This window comes from Strix aluco, chromosome 4, assembly GCF_031877795.1.
Source record: "Strix aluco isolate bStrAlu1 chromosome 4, bStrAlu1.hap1, whole genome shotgun sequence".
Taxonomy (NCBI): domain Eukaryota; kingdom Metazoa; phylum Chordata; class Aves; order Strigiformes; family Strigidae; genus Strix; species Strix aluco.
Genome location: NC_133934.1, coordinates 77,858,331 through 77,873,300, shown reverse-complemented (window position 1 = coordinate 77,873,300; position 14,970 = coordinate 77,858,331). Strand labels below are relative to the sequence as shown.

Here is a 14,970-nt window from a genome sequence, read left to right as displayed (position 1 = left end):
ATACCCTGGAAGTCAAATGGGGACAAACGATCATCCTGGAAATAGATGAGGTCTCCAGCTGATGACCTCCTTCTCTTAAGTTAGAGCCAAGACTTCATCATGCAGTGGCAAAAATGAAAGGAATGAAGGCAGGCGTCTGCTACTGGTGAGGTGCTGCAGCTGTGCTCATCAGTGCTACAGCTTGCCACAGAACGAGTGATGGTCCTTTGGCTCTCTCCCCTGGCCACCCGGTGAGCCGCAGACACACTACCGGCTGCCAGAGGATATTTATCAGAAGTTCATAAAGTGCTGCCAAGAATCTCAGTCAGAGGATATGCTGTAACTGAAATGGGAAGGGTACTTAACCTGGCTTCAAACAGTGAAGACCCTTTTTGTTATCCGTTCCGTGTATGCCTTTGTACTGCCCACTTTTTTAATTTAGCTGCTAGCTTTTTGTCACAGTCAGGTCGTGATTTCAGCCTACCTGCTTCAGCACAGCTCTTCAGCATTGCTTTGTGTGTGCATGGTTGCTCTGCGTTGCTCTGAGATCTGGTTGTTCCTCAGAGCTGTATGGAATGGGGGTAACAAGCCGTGCTTCCTCCGAGAGGCAGCCCTCCCCGGGGATTTCTACAGCTGAGTGTCAGAGGGACAAGATTCCCACCTGTCGCTGAAGGTCTCGGATCGTTCTCTAGGTGCAAGCTTGCTCTTCAACGTGCTGCTTTATGTCCACATAATTAATTGCTATGTGGGCAAGAAATGTTTTTACTGGTGGTGTTGGAAAACATGACCTCAGGATGAGGGAGCTTTGGTCAGGTTTGTAACATCTGGAATGGATAAAGGGATGCTAAAACACTGAGGAAGTTAGTTTAGCTATACTAAATTTTGCAATCCAGTTGGAAAACCTGTTGTTTTGTCCGTGTGTGAAAGCGGGACTAGCTTTTACATCTGAAGCTGGTGGCTCTTAGAAGAGTCCAGGCTTAACTCATCCTTGGCAAGTAGTAACTTTTCTAGATGTGTGAGTGGAATGAAACTCTAGTGTGAAGTGAGCACGCTTTATACAGAAGGCATTGACACATATACAGCTGTGGCATCACTGATTTTACAGATATAAAAATACGAATGTTTTTATTTTTCAAATAACTACTATCGTAGGTTATAGGACAGACAGGGTAATGCTGTGTAATCCACAGGAAAAAAATCTGAGTTGCAACTCAGAATAAAGATCTGAATATCAAAATTTCTGGGTTGTGGCAAGAAAAGTTGAAAGGGAAATCCCATCCCGGAGAGCACTGTTTTTGTTACTGTCTCTTGGACAAAGTCCATCTTGTTTAGCAAATGGTTCTGTGCCTTGACACAACTCAAGTGATCTGGGTGAAGCGTGCTGCGAGGGAAGGTCCCCTGGGATCCTCTGCTAATTGATTTCATCAAGTTCAGGACTTACATCTGAGCTGATCAAGGATCAGTGAGCCAGGGGCAGTCAAAAGTTGAGAAAGTGGAGAGGTGCCTGAAGCCTCAATTCTCACGGTGACACGTGCAGCAGGGATCTTGGTTACACGTGAAGATTGTCACAGCCAGAACAAGCTAAATAAAATTTCTGCCTTGTAGAGACAGTTCACATAGCAGGTATTAAGCTTATTAAGTGAAGAAGATCCAAGTGACGCTATCTACTTCTGATCTAATTGTTCTCCAAGAGAGATAGCGTTTTAATAAGCTTGCAACAGCTTCTGCCTTTCAGCAAATTAAGTAAGTGGGTCATTTCTTCCTTCAGCTAGCTTGAGGGTGAGGGGAAACTTGTCACTGCTAAAGCTAATGCAGCTTTTATTTAAGATTAGAGCAAGGGATCTGTTGAGACCTTTTTTTAGCCTTGGTGTGCTTGTAAGGCACACAGCCATGGGAAGAGCTTTGAAGACATTTTTACTGTAAGAGTTGTACTGCTACATAGGAAAAAAAAAAAAAACCTTCCTGCTTCTTCCTATGGAAAATATTTACTGTACTGATATTTATAGCAGGCAAAATCATTTCAGTGCTGAATAAAACAAAGCAAGAGCAATATTTCATTTAAGTTTTCCGAAAGAATCTGTCTGCAAAATACATTTTATAGCAAGTACCGGAAGAAAAGGGTGAAGCTGACTGGGAAGTTACCAGTTAATTTCTGTGTCTTGTTTACCTTTTATTGAAATACAGCAGAAAGGGTTCACCGTTGTGCTATAGCAGGGATGTGTGATTTTCTGAGCATGATAGTAAGAATTGCCTTGTGATGGGGAGAGTCCCCAGCCTTTTCACAGTTATTCCACCCTTCCTTTGCCTTCAAAATTGCCCTTTAAGGACATGAAGCAGTGAACATCAACTGTCACGTGTCCAGGGTGAAAGAAGAATCCCAGCCCTTTCCACTTCAGAAGAGCTCTGCAGTGATGGCAGTGTCATACAAATCATGCAGTTTCGCCAGAGTTTGGTTTCTTTTGTTGGAGAGTTAGTGCTGAAAGCAAGGATCTGGGTAAAATGGCGTAAGGATCATCCAGATACCAAATATCATCACCCTGTGAGAGTGATGTTGGGAGTCTTGTAGCTGTGATGGTTTAGCTCCTGCTGGTAAACAAAGCCTACCATAATCGGTGCGATGGCTCTATGCCCTGGCAGTGGTGGAACAGTACCATGCTGATGGACACTCTCGGCTGTCCTTGGGAAAACAGGGCTGCTTATGCAAAAGTAAAATGGAAATTGAGGGCTTTTTGTTGGTGGGGATGTTTTTGTTTAGTTTGGGGTGGGTGGTTTTTTTTTAATACAGGTCTGAGTACAGTATTATCCTTGCTCTCAAGTCACAGCTTTTTGCTACAAGTGTAGTTTCTTCTAGAAACTGCCATAAAGGGTCTGAATGGAAACTCCAGCTTCTGGTGTGACTTTCTATGGTAGGTGAGCAAGGATTTGACCTATTAAAGGTACCATCTTACAGGTCTACGTTGGGTGTTGCTTTTAGAAGTGTTTAGTTACAGATGACTAGATACCTCCATTAATGGGCGGTTGTATTATTTCTCCTCCTTGCAAAGACCATTTGAGGGAAGATCCTAAGAGAAGATAACCCTAAAGGAGAAGCACTGCATCTCACCCCCTAAGAGCAAGCGAGGGCAGCCAGCACCATGAAAAGGAAGCTGGCTCAGGCTAGCCCATATGAAATGCTTATGGCAGGGATGCTTGAAGATCTGCCTTTCTGTGGAGCGTTAGGAGCGTCTCATCTCTGGCCCAGAATCTTCCCTCGAAGGAGCCACCCCTTCTGGCTTCCATGGACACAATTTGCTGTTTCTGAAACACCTGAAGCTGAAGGAGGGCCTGACTGGCAGTAGTTGCTGCATCACATCTGCCTGGTATCTGTTCACCAAGGAAGTTGGGCTCCTTGCTTCTAAAATCCTTTCTGTCTGGGGAGTTTCAAATCCACAGTTGCTAGAGGAGTCCTGCATCCCGGGCTGCTTAGAGGTGCCTCAGCTCCCCTGCTTGGAAGCAGATCATCGCTCTCATCCCGCCAGGGTCAGGAGCACACACACACAGAGTGTTACCGCTGCATGACACAGCACTTTGTTAGTTTGCCTGAAAGGGAGTGTGTGTGTGGGGGGAATCTGGGACTTCCAGTTGCCAGACTCTATTTCACTTACCAGCCACACAAGTACAATCACGTATGGGCCGTGTAAAGCACATACCTGTGGCATTTCTTGCTCTTCAAATGATGTTTTAAAAGAAAATGATGAACGCAGCTGCGTGTTGTGAGGAGCCAGCTCTCCTAGGGATGTGTAGCAGCCCTCAGGGAGCAATACTTGCACCCTGCTTTGCAGTACTGGCCAGGTTTGTAGCGCCACACAACTGTCAGAGTAATATTTTCAGTAATTTAGAGCCTAGGCTTCATCTTTAGCTAGGGGAGAGAGCAGCTTAATGTTGCTAAAGGTAACTCCCTTCCCTGCAGACTTGCTGGGGAATTTGGGCATTTCAAGTTTGAGAAAGGCCACTTGCCATGAAAATGTGTAAGATTAGGTCTGTGGGATTGAGGGAAAGAGGTCTGGAATGGGTAGTGTCACCAGTAACTTGAAGCTCAAACAGTCGCTAGTTGAGACAGATCACCTCCTAGTGATTAGGGAAATGTAAAAGATGGCAGCAGAGACATTACTTTTTTTTCCCAAAGACTTTTATTAATAAACACCTGGAACATTTACGAGTTAACTATGGGCCTTACCTTACATGGAAGTATTGCTTTATTTGCTCTGCCTCATCTTTCCCAACTATCTGAATGTCAGCGCATCTACAACTGTTGTGTCTCTCCTCTCTCCCCACCTCATTTTCCTGCATAGTGGCATGTTTACAATCCACCTGTGCAACACCTGTGTCATACCAACGAGCACCACTCCATGCACAAGAGTTACTACACTGTCATGGTTTAACCCCAGCCGGCAACTAAGCACCACACAGCTCACTGTCCCTGCAGCAGGATGGGGGAGAGAATCGGAAGAGTAAAAGTGAAGAAAATTAACCCAGCCCAAACCAGCACATACACTAACATAGCTCTGTCATAGCCTAGGTGCTGGGCCATGGAAAGAGGCTCCTGAACACTCTTGCTGTATGATTTCAAGTCAGATGCAGGATCACCAACTTCTCTCAATAAATAAATTTTATCTTCTAACAGGTTCCAGTGTAGCTTAAGATTCTGAAGATAAATAAAAGAAAGTCTTTTAACATGAAGATTGGCCCTTTACTGAAACAGCAAGATGGACAAGACTACAAATTTAAACCATTTAGAAAAGTAATACTTGAAACGGAGGAAATACTCCCTAGTTAGGGGTGTCCTCTGGAGGGAAGCACAGAAGAGACAAAGGTAAGTCACTGTGTGTACATACCTACAGGCTGTGTAACAGACACATGCACATTCATCTGGAAAAGTGAGGATATTGCTATATGATGTAATTAGCCTCTATTTCCTCACCTGCTCTTACTGGAGGGGGCCTTCCTCACACTGTGCTGTTATCCATTCACTTTTAATGAAATCGTCATCTCAAGTCATGTAAAAATGAGAAGACAACACTACTATGAGCTTAGATTTGTTCACGTCTAAACTGCATTAAACTTCCTTTGTACTGAAACAGAAAAAGATTTAAGAGAATCTCGCTGGGTAGTCAAGCCTCATTCCCTTTGGTACTCGCACAAGCTTAACATGAAATAAATAAAATTAGCATGCTGTCAGGGCAAGTTGTTTTACAAACACAAGTGTTTTGATTTAAATACTAAGGCCTCCACATTCATTAGAGGATTAAATCCTTAAACACAGGGGTTAGTGAAAGGATAAAGCTCATTTGCCTTCTGGTTTTCAAACCCCAACATGGCAAGAACACCACAACGACAACACTGGCTCCTTTCTTCCTCCCTTGGAGGCTCCTGATTAACAAGCACTGAATGGCAAGTGTAAGCTCCAAACAAGAGCCCGAAATAATGTTTAGTCAACAGTATTTCCTCATCCTTCAATAGCTTCTAGCTTCCAAAGTTTTCTCTAAAATAAAATAGTGGCAAGTTAGGACACTGCAATACCAGGTGCCATTCCAACACATCACAGCAGTCTGTCAGGATCTTGATTAAAACTAAAGTCACACACCAGAGACAGGTGATCAGAAGGGTAATTGAATGATGGCAGCCTGTTGGGCCCAATTTGCTCTTCAGTCAGCAAGCCCAGGGCTGAGTTCACATTCAAGGCGTGCTGGGAATACCAGATATAATCCAGCGTGTGCCGGCACTCTCCCGATGGCCGGATCTTCCAGGTGGTGTATGGGGGCTCCGACTGCCCGTCGGGGCTCAGCAGCTTGTACGCGCTGTTTAAATTGAGGCTGGAGTTGGAAAATTCTCTGTAGACCTCCTCAGTTGGCTCCGCGTTGAAGTCTCCGCAGATGATCAGAGGGATCTTTGCACCTTGGGTAATACTCTTCAGGTTCTGGAGAAGATCACAGCCTTGCGCTGACCGAAACCTCTCCCAGCCAGTACGAGCTTTCAGGTGAGTGACAGCAATGCAGAACAGCCTTCCAGTTTCATTGCACTTCAGCGTCTGAGCTATGGCCACCTGGTTGGTCTTCAGCTTCATGGCAGTTAGCCGGATGTTAGCGCTGTTGATGAGCTCAAAGCGGTCTTTGAGGAAAAACAAGGCGCAGCCATCCGGCCCGTTGTTCTGCTCCACATCTAGGCACGGGGACCACGGCTTCGGGAAGAAAGTACACTGGTAGCCGAGTCGGCTGAGGAGTGGCTCAAAGGTGTCAAAGTAGTGGTCGACTTCTTGCAGGCACAAGATGTCAGGCTTGTACGCGAGGATTTCCTCCAGGATGAGGCACTTCCTCTCCTCCCACTTCAGAGCTTCCATGGGGCACTGAACGAAGTTGTCTTTGCCTTCTCCAAGAGCTGAAATTAGCAGGGAGGGGGAGAAAAGAAGAATTACGCATAGCTAAAATGGGCTGTCTTCTCCAGGTTTTGCAGAGGTCAGCAGCAAGGCCCTGCTCCAGGGAGCCAGCTGCCACCTTGCAGCAGCCCTGCACGAGAGCGGGCAGCCTGGCATGGTGCAAGAGGTTATAATGGGAAGTGGCATGAGGCTAATGTAAACTGATGTAAAACGTGTACATCAGTTTATGTGCAGGTGATGGGTTTTTCAGTAGCTGCTGACTTTTAAGGGTGCCAGGCTTGCTAATGGGTGTGAGAACCCCTTCTCAAAACACTGAAGTCTCTCCAAAAAAATTACGTTCCCTTTACAGAAACAAGTTAGATTAAAGACTTCTCCCTCTTCCCAAAAGTCACTATGCTGTGGCAAGTGCTTCCACATGTGGCTGCCACAGCTTAAGACTAAGAAAAAATGCAGCAGGATAGAAGTGACTTTAACTGCAGAATGTAAAGGCAGTCTCTATGTGGGGGATTTCCCACCCTGAAAGATTTTAAGATGAGGCTGTTGCATAAGTCAATTTATAGCCCGGATTTTAGGGGTCTGAGGAAAAAAAATCAGTTAGAATTAGCTTCAAGAATTAAGAATTCCTGTAATGGATCTGAATCCCTGAATAATTCACTGATAAACTAGTTGGAAAACTAGAGAAGCTTTACAATGAATAAAACTTAGGGAAGGATGAGTCTTTTCTGAAGGTTAACAACTATTTAAAAGTGAAGGGTCACAGCTTTTTGAATATACTGTATTAAGACAGGCATTCAGAGCTACCTTTGGCATCACGGTTGCACAGAGAGACCTGGTTTTCCTTTCCTACAGAATGGAAGGCAAGCCACCGTTTCAAGTGCTGAAAATCTCCCCCACGGCCCTTGGTCAATTGTGCCTCACACAATTCACCCCTCTGCCTTTGCTCTGCCAGTGCCAGGCACGCCTAACTACAGAGACATGCCTGCAGTTACAGGCCTTACTGCTGCATTTGATCTTGAGGTCACACCTTGAGCTTAGAGGCAGCTCCTACCTTGGGCAAGGATGTTCCACTGCATGACCCGAATGGGGCGGTGGTTAACGGCAGTGTTTTTCTTCAGGTCCACAAAGTCCCTCTGAAACCGGGGTGGCCGTTTCTGCAGAACGATCTGACATTCCTCCAGCAAATCCTTGGGGTCTATAGGATCCAGCCGTGCTGAGTCCGGCTGCTCCAGGCAGTCCTGGTGCTGGGACACGGCACTGCTGCTCAGCGTCTTGGCGAGCGCGCTGTAGAGCCGGCTGGTGCTGTTTCCCATGGAACACACTGGAAAGGAAAAAGAAAATGGTTAGAGATGTCCACCGTGACTCTTCTCGCCACTCAGGTGACTTACAGACAACCTTGTTACAGCGCCAACGATTTGTGGTTTGTGCAGGAGCGTGCTCCTGAACCTGAGATAAAATAAGGATACAGAGGTAGGGTTAATTCTGTCCACAGTCTCATCGCGTTTCGCTTATTATCAGGGGCTGCTAACCTCTGCAGCATGCAAACCGACTGGTTTAAGACATTGTGCAGGTGTCTTCTAAGGGAAGGAAGGAGTCTTTCATCCAGAATAGCAGGGCCGAGATTAACTTCTGCACATGTTGTAGGAAACAGAATAGAGTGCACTTTTCCCCTCCTCACAGAGGGGGGAGCCCAGCAGGTAGACAATTACTGCCTGCTCCTTATTTCATGTGCAGCACTTGTCTCTAAGGAGCAGCAATGGCACTCTGCACAGCTGGTACCCTGTGCCCACTTGGGATGCCTCTGGGCTGTGGGCCTCCTGCCTGCAGAGCACTCATTCCCTCAGGTTAGTGTTTAATAGGAATCTCGGATCACAGCTTCAGTTGCCCAAAAGCAGCAATGTCAGAGAGGGACCTGGGGGTGTTGATTGACAGCTGGCTGAACATGAGCCAGCAGTGTGCCCAGGTGGCCAAGAAAGCCAATGGCATCCTGGTTTGTGTCAGAAATAGCGTGGCCAGCAGGGACAAGGAAGGGATCTTACCCCTGTACTCAGCACTGGTGAGGCTGCACCTAGATTACGGTGTTCAGTTTTGGGCCCCTCACTACAAAAATGACATTGAATTACTCGAGCGTGTCCAGAGAAGGGCAATGAAGCTGGTGAAGGGTCTGGAGCACATGTCGTACGAGGAGCGGCTGAGGGAACTGGGGGGGTTTAGTCTGGAGGAGGCTGAGGGGAGACCTCATCCCCCTCTACAACTACCTGAAAGGAGGGTGCAGAGAGCTGGGGATGAGCCTCTTTAACCAAGTAACAAATGATAGGACAAGAGGGAATGGCCTCAAGTTGCACCAGGGAAGGTTTAGACTGGATATTAGGAAGCATTTCTTTCCAGAAGGGGTTGTTGGGTGTTGGAATGGGCTGCCCAGGGCAGTGGTGGAGTCCCCATCCCTGGAGGGGTTGAAGAGTCGGGTTGACCCAGCGCTGCGGCATCTGGTGGAGTTGAGAACGGTCAGTGTGAGGTTAATGGTTGGACTAGATGATCTTCGAGGTCTTTTCCAACCTTGATGATTCTGTGATAACGTTTTCACGAGTGCAGAATGGCCAGATGCTTCTGCTGGCTTAGACCTCGGGATGTGGAGTGGCGGAGGGGGTCCCCCCAGCTCCCCTTCACACCCCTTCGCTCCTTCCCCTCACCCTCCTTTCTCCCTTCAGCCTGTCCGCTCTGTGCCCCAGATCAGCAGCCTCCTGTGCACCCTGCGGTCCTGCAGCCCTCCCCAGGGCCCAGCAGCCTCCTGCTGCTTTGGCCATCTTAAGCACACGTCCTGCAAAGCAGCAGCTGTCCCCCAGCTCTTCCCATTCATGCCTGCTAGCAGTTACCCCCTGCACCGTGTTGCCTGCAGAGAGGTCCCCCCATCCCACACAGGGTCACAGCTGCCACAGTGGCGGTGTGTATGTCCCCCCACACTCTGTATTGCCCTTTGGCTTACACGCAGGAGGCAGCTGCAGCCCTCTCCCCTTAGCAGGGGTCAAGTAGCAGAGCCGGGCCTTTCAGCCCTCACGACTACTGCGCTATAAAAACCTCCTTATCCCACTGCACAAGAGCACAACCAGGACCCCTGTGCAGCTGCAAATGCCCAGAGACTTGCTTAGTACAACCACACAGCGGACCTAGCGTTAAGGGCCACATTTCAGGGGAGCTGTGGAGGAGCCTGCACCAAGTTTATGATATTTCTCCACATCTCCGCAGTGAGTCCTTGGCATGGCTGTGCATGCCCCAGGATCTCTTCCAACGCTTCCTCAGGCGGAGGGTTTTGCTGTGAGGTGCCACCCCTGCCACAGTGTGTGGGGAAGTACTTGAAAGCAGGCTGCGTTTGCACTTCTCCATGCGCGGTGCTCTGCTCACCGAGCGCACCTGGACACTTGGTTTCCCTTCAAACACAGGTAGGAAGGGCAGCGCTTACACCACAGCAACTGGCACAAGAGGCAATGCTGACAGTTTCCTTGTTGCTCAACTTACTTACTCTGAACGCATTTTGCAAAGGTAATCTTCAGCAAAAGAACTCCAGTGTTGCATTGCTGTTGGCCCACAGCAGTTAAGAAAGTTTATTTGTACCTCTGAGTTACTTAAAAGTGGAAGAAAGTTGTCATCTCACGCTCACATCTTGCAGCAGCTTTGGGGTGCTACCCAGCACACTTGCGTGTTCAGTCTTTGCTAGCCTGAGCTACGGCATTACCAATTGTTAAGAGCTCGTGACAGACCTTGGCTAGAGGGGAAGGCAGGAAGATAGAATCCTTAACAGTTCAATAAACATGCTTAGAAGGAGTAAAAGAGAAAAGAAAGACCCTGCAGCAGAAACCTCATGTGCTTGTCTTTAGGAAAATGGGTACTTCTAATGACACTAAAAAAATACTTGCTTTAACGTATGTTTTGTATATGTAAGCCAGTAGAATTGTGCCTTTGAACAGTTCTACGAAAGTCGTAAATTGGGAATTTGAATTGGTTGTAGGACATCTCTCCCCACCTCTGTCTCCATCCTTTTAAAGTTTAAAGCACCAGGAGCTCCTCAAACTGAGATGTGAGCTTGGGCTCACAAGCATGAACATCCTTCTAGGGGAACTGTGCTTAAAGCATTTCAGTTTCTGCAGTCTTTCTTAGTTTACAATTCTTGTCAAGAAGCCAAATACTGCTGAAGTAGAAGAAATGCCGTTTAATAGTGAGGGAAGCAGGCCCAAACACAAAATCCCTAAGCAGGACCCTGACACGGCTGCGAGGAGCAGGAACAAAAGCACACTCTGTACTGGTTACCGAAGGGTCCAGCTTACGTGCTACCAGGCAGCCATGCAGAAACCCAAAGAAATCAATAGAGCTTTTAATGAAACCTCCACAGGGAGCTCCTTGCCTATTTTTGGGGTAGGTACAACCCATAGTTAAGGGCTGCAGCTGGAAAGAAGTACACAGTGCTTTCTACTACCTCAGGGAAGCTGTCAGCAGCCAAGTACAGGCACGAGCCCTACACCCTGCACAGCTCTGCCCCCAAAATGCCCACCCCTGCCCTTCCCCCTGGCACAGCATTAGCAGGGTGGTGGGAAGCCCACGCGAAGGCAGCGCCGTCTGCACTGCCCCTGCCGTGCCACGGATGAATGTGGCTCAGGCAGGGCTCTCCAAAGGAATAATGGGGAGTTACTCCGCTCCAAGAAGTCATTACAAGAAAGAGCCCAGGCTGCTCATTGCTTGGCCTGAATCAGACGGAGGATGTTGAAAGGGACAAGAGAGGTGCAATGCATCTAGAGGCAAAAAGTCTACCCTAAAGTGCTTGAGCAGCTTACAGTGGGATGAAGTCTAAATTCAGTCAAGCACCTGCCAAGCTGCAAACAAAGTCAGAAGATTGTCTAAATTTCATCATCTCTGGGGTCATGGGGTATCCAGCTCTTTATGGGGAGTCAGGCATAGCCTAACCTGCACAGGATGCGCTGCAGCCCAGATCTGACACCTTTTAAAGACAGTGATGTCTCAGGAAGGAAAAAGAGCTTCTGTCTTCTGAGAGTCCAGGGAAAGTTGGGTGAAAGAGGGCCTGGGCTGTAAATCAAACCCTTTCAGGCCTGTTGTAGGTGGCTCAGGAGTCCTTGGCTGAAGGGGCACTCCTGTGGTAAAACTCCAGCTTAAGACAACTGAGAGACTGCACAAGTATTTGTCCCCAAAGTGCTGAAACAGCCACAACAGACTGAACCGTTCATCAGAACAGGGGCCAGACCAGCAACCTGAAGACTGAAACTCCAAACACAAAATCCATTTGTTATTTTTGCAATGCTTAACATGTCCGTGGCAGTGAGGCAAGTACAAGGTCACCGTTCTGAGATCCTTACAGTCCAAGTTAAATGACCTGTAACTTGCTGGGATAACATCTGCTGCCAGCACTGTGACACCGCGGTGCTGGTGTAGGCAGAGGAACAAGCGGACTCCTGAGCTTGCACTTTAGCAGTGGGTGGTCAACATGGAAGCGATTCTCTCGGTGCGATGTTGCAATACGGAACACCAGCTCAGCAATTACTATTCAAGGTGCTTAAAGTTAAAAAAAAAGCCTTTCTCTCAGCAAGGGTGGTGCCTCAGCACAGTAAGGGCAGGGGAAGAATTTAAACTGTTCATTAAACTTCAGAACAGGGTGCAAAGCTCAAGGTTTCTTGTGTCATCCAGCAATAGCACAGGAGAGATGAGCTTCTAGGATCTAGGCAATGAGCAGTCACGGACTTTATTTTAAGGACTTTGCTTCAAAGATGAGGGTGCAGCAGGGTGCAGGCAGACCAGGGGGGCGGGGAGGGGTGTCGGAGCCAGGGCCCTTACCTTTTGGCTAAGGTGAACAGCATTCTGGTTCCCCTTCCTTTCACCTCCGACCTCCCAGCACTGCTTTTGGCGGAGAGCCCCCACCTTGCTCACTGCAGGGCGCAGGGCTCCACCACACCTGCAGCCTGCTCTGTAGTTGCATCAACCTCCACAGGCAAGGAGGGCAGCTGAGCGGCCCCAGATGCCCTCCCTGCAACCCCAGTGCTAGGAGGAACTTGGCACACACCATCCCCATGTGACAAATCCTATGCTACAGGGTATCAGACTACATGTACAGCCTTGTTTGGGCCAGCTGCAGGACTGCAGCCCCAGGCCACCCGCATTCAAAGCGGCAGTTGCTGCTGCTTGGAGTTCGAGTCCTGATTTTGGCAGCTGGGCCAGTCTTACGCACTGGGGAGTTGGGATCTTCCCACAGGGATACGCAGAGCTCATCAGAGCGGGGGTAGTGCTGCCTAGTCATCAGGCACCACCAGAAAGAGGAGGGAACCTCAAATCCTGCCCTGAGTGATACACAGAATCTTGGCACAAGCTCTGGAAACCCTTCTCCTGAGCGCTCTCATCGTGAGCTCGACTCCGCCACCTCGCAGGCACATTTGCTCCTCTGCCCCATAGCTGCGTGAAGCTTCACTCCTGCCATTTGGCATCCTGGCCTGGCTTCAGCGGGAGGAATGGCAGCACCCTGCCCCAGCCCGGCCTGTAGACCCCTCCTGTAACAGCACACCCTTCACCCCAAGCCCAGCTGAGGCCAGCGGACCCCCTCCCCACCGGGTAGGTATCACAGCCTCAGACACCACCCAGGCGCTGTCGCAGACACCACCCCTCCCACCCCCAGCAGCCTGGGGCGAAGGTGGCCGCTGCCCCAGGTATCCCGGGGAGTCTCTCCTCGGGGGAGCGGGTTTTTAGCCTCAGTCGGGACAAGCCGCTTGGCCTCAGATGCGGCTTAAGGCTGGATGTGACCCGCGGGGGCCCGGCGGGCGCGTCACAGCTGCGTGCCAGAGTGACCGTCCTCGCCGGGGCTCCAGGCCGAGCGTGTACACGCCCTGACACCTTCCAGGGTTTGGGAACGAAGAACGGGGCGTAATCCTTTAACGGTACAGGCGTGTAGGAACCCGACAGCTTCACGTAGCCGCCTGCCGCTGCCTGCCTGAGGGTGGCCGGGGCTTTTCCCACGCGCTGTCTCCAGGGGAAAAAACCCCCACCGTGAGTCAGGCACACCCTACCCGGATCGCAGCGCTGCCAGAGGCGGATGGCTCAGCCAGCCGGCGGCGGGACGCAGACACCGGCACAGTTACCCCAAGAGTATTCGGGTTCATGGCGAGCGGCCGGCCCGCCGGCGGGCACCGGCTGAGCCCCAGCCCTGCCCGAGCCCCAGCCCTGCCGAAACCCTCCCGCCGCACCGGCCGGGTGCCGCTCGCTCACGCTCGGCAAAACCCACGGCCACTGCCTTAAGAGCTCGGTTCAATTTTTGGGCCACGGCACGGCGGCTTGCGAAGGAACGGGTAGACCCGCCGCTGCGAGAGGAGAACCCCGGTGTCTCCGTTCGCCTCCGGTTACCCGGAGCGCGCGTTCCCGCAGCCTCCCGGCTGTGACACCACCCCCCCCCTCCCCTCCATCCATGCATCCATCCGCCCGTCCATCCGTCCGTCCTCCCGGTACCCACCTGCGCGGGGCGGCGCCCCCGGGGCGGGCGGGCTGCCCACCGCCGCTGCTGCTGCCCGCGGGGCGGCGGGGCCGAGGGGCGGCGGGGGGGGACCTCGGGGCCGCGGCAGGAGGGCGGCGGTGGCGGAGGGGGCGCAGCAGAGTGCGGGCAGCGCCGAGCAGAGGCAGCGCGCAGGGCTCTGGTACATGCTCCCGGCGGGACAGGACGGAACAAGACGGGACGGATCGAAGAGCGGCTCCCGCGCCCGCCCCGCGGCGGCGCTTATAGAGGCGGCGGCGGCGGCGCCCCGCGCGGCCGGTACATCCGGCACCTACCACCCGCGCCGGGGGGGTGTGGAGACGGACACTCACACACACAGACACACCGCGGGAGCCGCCCCCCTCACCGAGCCCGCCCGCGGGGACCGCTGCCGGCCCTCCCGGCGCAACGTCCCCCGCCCGCGGCAGCGGGGCAGGCGCGGACGCGCATCTCATTCCTCCCCCACCCCCCCCACCCCCCCCCTCGCTGCCACCGTGGTCTCTCCCGGCGGAGGTTTTCCGCTGCTGACGTTGGTGGGGGAGCGTTCCGTTCCCACGGACGTCACGGCGCGGGCGTTGGTGGCCCCGTGACCTCCCCCCCCTCCCACCCTTCCTTCCCTCCCAGGGTCGCTCGGGGTGGTTCAGCCGTGGCTGTCACCCGTGGCTGTCACCCGTGGGGCAGCGCGGAACAGGCCGCCCCGGCGTCCCCTACGCTGCCCTGGAAGGCGAGAGCGTGGGAAGCCCCACGCCACCCCCCCCGTCCCCCTCGCGTCTCTGCGCCGGCGAACGCGGCTGTGTCCTCAAAAACACGGGCAGAAGGGAAGGGCCATCCCCCGCCGTGGCTGACCCACGCGTGGCATCCCTCGTGGGAGCCTGTGAGGCGCTGGGCGGGGGTGGTGGTGGTGGTGGTGGAGTGAGCCCTTACGGTGGGGGGGTCTCGCTCCCAAAGCGGGGAGCTGGGGGTCCATTAGCGGGGTGCCCATGCCCCGTGTCCGCTGGGTGGGGGGGCTGAGCGTGATACATGTCACGTTTGCTCGTGGCCATGGTTAATAATTGTGCTATAGTAGCTG

The 14,970-nt window shown here is 51.5% G+C and overlaps 1 protein-coding gene across 1 annotated transcript; it reads right to left on the bottom strand.

The window, feature by feature from the left end:
- Positions 1 to 4,129: 4,129 nt before the first annotated feature.
- Positions 4,130 to 14,193, bottom strand: NOCT (nocturnin). Its single transcript, XM_074823671.1, has 3 exons — positions 13,884 to 14,193; positions 7,440 to 7,709; positions 4,130 to 6,393 (listed from the first exon to the last, which is right to left on the bottom strand). Exons 1-3 carry the CDS (start codon positions 14,068 to 14,070, stop codon positions 5,558 to 5,560), a joined length of 1,293 nt encoding a protein of 430 aa, XP_074679772.1. The 5' UTR covers positions 14,071 to 14,193; the 3' UTR covers positions 4,130 to 5,557.
- Positions 14,194 to 14,970: the final 777 nt, after the last annotated feature.